Source organism: Microtus ochrogaster, chromosome 8, assembly GCF_000317375.1.
Source record: "Microtus ochrogaster isolate Prairie Vole_2 chromosome 8, MicOch1.0, whole genome shotgun sequence".
Lineage (NCBI taxonomy): Eukaryota > Metazoa > Chordata > Mammalia > Rodentia > Cricetidae > Microtus > Microtus ochrogaster.
This window is the reverse complement of record NC_022015.1, coordinates 14807204-14812221: the sequence shown is the minus strand read 5'-3', so window position 1 is coordinate 14812221 and position 5018 is coordinate 14807204. Positions and strand designations below refer to the sequence as shown.

Genomic DNA, 5018 nt, shown 5'->3' with positions numbered 1-5018 from the left:
TAAAAAATAAAGGAAGAGAAGGAGAAATTTATCTGCCTGGGTCTGGGTCTGGTAGCAAAGTCCTCACATACTAGCTACTCAGGAGGTTGAGGCAGGAAGATTACAAATTTAAGGCTTGCCTGGGCTACAGAGTGAGTTCAAGGTCAACCTGGGCTATATAGCAAGACCCTGCCTTAAAAAAAAGTAAAAATAAATAAATAAATGAGTGGGTGAGTAAAGAAATAAAATAAAATTAAATTAAATTAAAAGGCCTGGATGTAGCTCAGAGGTATGGAGCCTGCTTAGCATGAAGCCCCGTGTTCAGCCCTTCTAGTAGCACTGAAGAAGACAAGCAAACGTGGGAACCAATGGGATTTGGGGAACGAGAGAGGCTTGAAATTGCAGTCTCCAGTTTACACATAAGGAAACAGAGACGGGTAGCTGGCTTTGCCCAAAGTCACACAGCACTGAGCAGTAGAGTTAGAATCAAAGCCCAGGGGAGTCTTAGCCCCGAAATCTAGGCCTTCCCCACTGTGCTACTCCAGAGGCAGCCACCCAGGTTCCTGTCTGAGTTCCTGTCTGAGTTCCTGTCTGAGTTCCTGTCTGAGGACTCCTTTCCCTACAGTACCCTGCTCTCACTGCTTAGTCTGTCAGCCCTTGACCCATGGCCCTGGTGGGCACAGCCGCTGTGTTCCCCCAGGGTTTGATCTGATGCAGGTGAATTCCCTTCTCTGCCAGGGCACAGCCCTCTTCACCTACCGCCAGGCCAGACACCTAATCCTCTGGCTGGGGGTTATTTAGAAGCACATCCCCACCTTTCAATGCTCCGAAGAGTCATGGATACCCTAGGCCTGCCCATCTCTGACGTGGCTACCCAGTGTCCCATTGGCCACCATTGACTGCAACTTGACCTCCCTCCACCATGCCCCTAGGAACCTAGAGTTTAAACTTAGCTATAGGCCACAGAAAAGCTCAGCTGACACCCGCCTTCCAGGAGGCTGACCATGGTGACCAGCGATGATTGCAGTAGCCTGAGATCCAGGCTAGTCTGAGACAACCCTCACTTGAGCCAGGTGCCAGAGCCCTAATATGTAGGTCACGGTGCCTTGTCACACCTGCAACTCCCGCAGTGGTTTAGAACAGTCTCTTACCATCTAAAAGCCAGAGCCTGGGATCCTGGTGTTAACTGGTATTAGCGGACAGAACTCTCTCTGCAGGCTCTGGAGAAGGGGCCCTCTGTCTCCTCCAGCTTCAGGTGGCCCCAGGTGACCCTTGGCTCATGACTGTAAAACTCCAACCCTTGCTTCTACCTCCATGTGGCTTCTTTGTCCGTTGTTGGTCTCTCTCAGACACTTGTAATTGGATTAGACCCAGCTGAAAATCTCCGATGCCATCAGCTCACCAATATCCGTAATTACGAGCTTGAAGGCCCTTTTCCAAGCAGCCACATTGGCAGGTTCTAGAATGCAAACGTGACGTTTGGAGACCACCCTATCATCTGTGACTCTGGACTTCATTGTAACGGGAGGGATATTTCGTAGAGATGGAAGTCTCTGGGCTTGGCTTGTTCATGGGGAAAGGGAACATACTGCAGAGGTACCTGGAAGACAGATTTGCAGAAAAACGGCCACCTGGTTTAGGAAACACGGGCCATGAATAGTTCAAGGGCCCTGGCTGGCAGGAGCTTGTGGTCAGTGCCCTCCGTGTTTGTGGTCCTAATTCTGATGATGCTGAGAGTCACTTCCAGTGAGAACATCTAAGGACACCATGTATAGCCACCTCTATGGGGGAGGGGGATCCCCAAAGAAATTGGGGTGCTAGCAGCACAGAGTGCTATACGGGACCTTCCATGCCAGATGAGGAGCAGGAAGTGTGGTGGACTTTGAGCTCCCATCCCCGTGTGCTGTGGACTCCCGAGCTTCCATGTGCCACTCTTCTGCAGGCCCCCGACCACCCTTTCTTGTGTCCTAGGAGGAGGCACCCTGCGCACCTGTGTGCTCCGCCCCCCAGGGATCTATGGCCCTGAAGAACAGAGACACCTACCCCGGGTGGCGGTACGTCCTCCCAGCCTTCCAAGGACCAGAGGCAGAAGGAGTCAGGTTGATGTGTTGTGCATGCTGATTGGACCATGGTCCCTGTCTAGGGGCAGTGTCCCAGCCAGAGACTCTCTATGCTGGGAGGCCACCCCGACACCTACCAGTTCATCGTCCTCAGACCTACGAGGGTCAAAGCTCTCAGTATGCCATCCAGGCCTCTGTTCAAGACAGGAAGAAAGAGAGCTATGACCCCAGAGAGACCCCAAGGTACCCCAAGGCAGCAGTTTATACCAGGCTGCCAGTGAAGGTTCTTCATGCCAGAAAACTCTAGAAAAATCTGGGTACTGAGAAATCCAGTTGCAAGGGGCTCTAGGCCCCAGTGTCCTCACAGCCTGGTCAGGGGGACAGATCACTAAGTAGAGAGAAAGATGCAAGAGAAAATGGGCCTGGCAGGGAAGACCCCGGGAGGACTTCCTGAAGGGAGAGATGCCTGGAGTGCCTGGAAGGAGGAAAAGGGATTTCCTGATGAGCTGTGATGATTAGAGAAAGCAAATGCCAAGTGAATGAGCCACTTGAGGTGGACCAAATGTGAGTCAGGTCACAGTGCAGCAAGATCTAAGCTGGAGCTATTGAGAGTACAAGGCCATGGGGCACCGCGGGAGGTCATCTGGGGAGAGCCGCTTCAAATAGCCCTTTGTCGCCTTCGTAAATGATGCTGCTAAACCACAGTGGCTCTTCCCCCACTTCAACACTTAATTGAACTACTACTGTGCTTAGTACTGTTCAGAGCAGCAAACAAAGCAGACAGTCCCTGCCTCTCTGTGGCCTCTGTTCTCACACCAGGAAAGAGATTAAAATAGACTCACGTGCTGAATTATAAAAATTGTTGGAAGGTGCCAGGCACAAAAGGAGAAAAGAAAAAGTGGGTGGGGTAAGGGGCTTGGGCTCCCAGGGAAGTTGGGTAAATCTCTTGGAGAAGGCCAGGTTTTTAAGCCTCCAGAGGGGGAAGGAGCCAAGCATGTCAAGCAGGCTTTTGGAGGAAGAGCCGCCAGACAGGGGGCAACTCTCCAAAAGCCCCAAGATTGTCCAGGAGCGCCCAGACAGCCTTGGGGTCACGGTGGCACAAGCCGGAGAGGAGGTCAGTAGGAGGGGAAGCTGTGGAGTAGCTGGGCCAGGTCTAGAAGGGCTGTGGAGCAGGTGGTGTCAACATTTCTGTGTTCATCATCACAGCCCATGTGACTCTGTAGGCACCGGAACAGGGCCAGGTATGGCTGGGTAGATGGACCTGCTGTGGTTCCCAAGGTGAGAGATGGGTGTGGCCCTGGGGAAGGAAAGCAGTCGAATTCTGAAGGGATGTGATAGTCGGGACAACTGGGTTTGCAAATGTTTTGAGGGTGAGGCGTGAGAGAAGTTAGGAAGATCAAGGTGGCCCAAGGTCATCTGTGAGACAAGCAAGCAGAGATGTCCAGAGGACTTGGGACATGGAGCTGGAGTCTAGCCCATTGCTGATCGGAAGCTGGGAGTGTGTAGATAGAGTGTAAAGCACCCCGGTGAGCCTGCATTGTCCTCTCCCCTGCACCAGAGCCACATCAAGAAGAGACTTTTTATGTTCCGATTTGGGGACCGCAGGACACGCATGAACTGGGTCCACGTGCAGAATCTGGTGCAGGCGCACATGCTGGCCGCTGAGGCCCTCACCATGGCTAAGGGCTATGTGGCTGTGAGTATCCTCCGACATCCCTGCCCCCACCCCTACTCCCCCCACCTCCGCAGGCTGCAAGCAAGGAGAATCAGACCACAGGAGTCCCAGGGTCACTGGGTTGGGCAGAAGCTTCAGAGAGGGTAATTAGCTCTTCACAGTGACCCGGTGACATCACAGCTTCAGATGAAAGTGTGTCATGATAATTCTCATCTTGCTGAAGAAACTGAAGTACAATGACATTGAGTTCATCAGAGTCACACGGCTTGTCAGTGTGGTGGACCTGTTGCCAAACTTGAGTCCTCCACAATCTGTACCCTAAGAAGCTAAGTTCAATCACTCCGTTAGAAGCCAATTATAAGAGTCAAATTAGGCTGGGCAGTGGTGGTGCATGCCTTTAATCCCAGCTCTTAGGAGGCAGAGGCAGGTGGATCTCTGTGAGTTCGAAGCCAGCCTGCCTCCAGGACCAGGCCATGTAGAGAAACCCTGTCTTGAAAACAAACAAACAAAAGTCAAGTTAATAGTAAAAATGAAAAGAGGGACAAAAGGCCCCAGTCCATCTTGGAATCCTAAAGTGAGATTAAACTTTAATAGGGTTCCAAGAATGCGCACATCTTGGCAGTCCCAGTCAAGGAAGGTATGGTCCTGTTCACCACCGATTCATCCCCAAACGGTCTTGGCTCTCATCCTGTAAGCTGTAGAGATAAGCGCTCCTATGGCTGCAGCGCTTTGGTTTTTCCAGTGTGAGATTCCTGTAGAAATCCCCATTTTTCCGGGGGTCTGTTGTTTCAATAGTCTGATGGTCAGATTGACAGACACCTGGCCCAGTGTCCACATCTCTCTAGAAGTTCGTCATTTCTGCCAGGCCAGTCACAGCCCTTACTAAGGTGTACCTAGGTGTCCCCAGAACTGCTCAAGAGAACAAGAGGGCTGCAGCAACAGCTGAGAGTCAGGAGTCAGGCTGTGGGCAGGCATCTGACTGCACCCTTCTCTCCTGTCACCCTCAGAGCGGGCAGGCATACTACGTCAACGACGGGGAGAGCGTCAACCTCTTTGAGTGGATGGCCCCACTGGTGAGTGTTCTGGTCCCCTAGCTCAGAGCGAGTCTCTAAAATCCCATCCTCTGTCCTTGCTTCCTTGCCTACCACCAAACCCATCTCTGAAAATCGTGTCCTCTCTCAACAACACAGTCTCCCTAGGACCAGGCCTATGTGGTAAGGGAGCACAGAACCCGGGTCTAATGGTGGAGGGGCTATCTTGTACTGCTGTGCCAATGGCAGTTCCGGTTTGTTCCACTCAAAGAG

At 52.2% G+C, this 5018-nt stretch overlaps 1 protein-coding gene across 1 annotated transcript in view; it reads left to right on the top strand.

Moving 5' to 3' along the window:
- Window positions 1–5018, top strand: part of Sdr42e2 (short chain dehydrogenase/reductase family 42E, member 2) — an 18797-nt gene that overhangs the window by 6449 nt on the left and 7330 nt on the right. The window contains exons 7-9 of the mRNA XM_005351173.1: window positions 1951–2033; window positions 3598–3735; window positions 4722–4787. Coding sequence (XP_005351230.1) covers window positions 1951–2033; window positions 3598–3735; window positions 4722–4787 — 287 coding nt within the window. The remainder of the gene's footprint in view (window positions 1–1950; window positions 2034–3597; window positions 3736–4721; window positions 4788–5018) is intronic.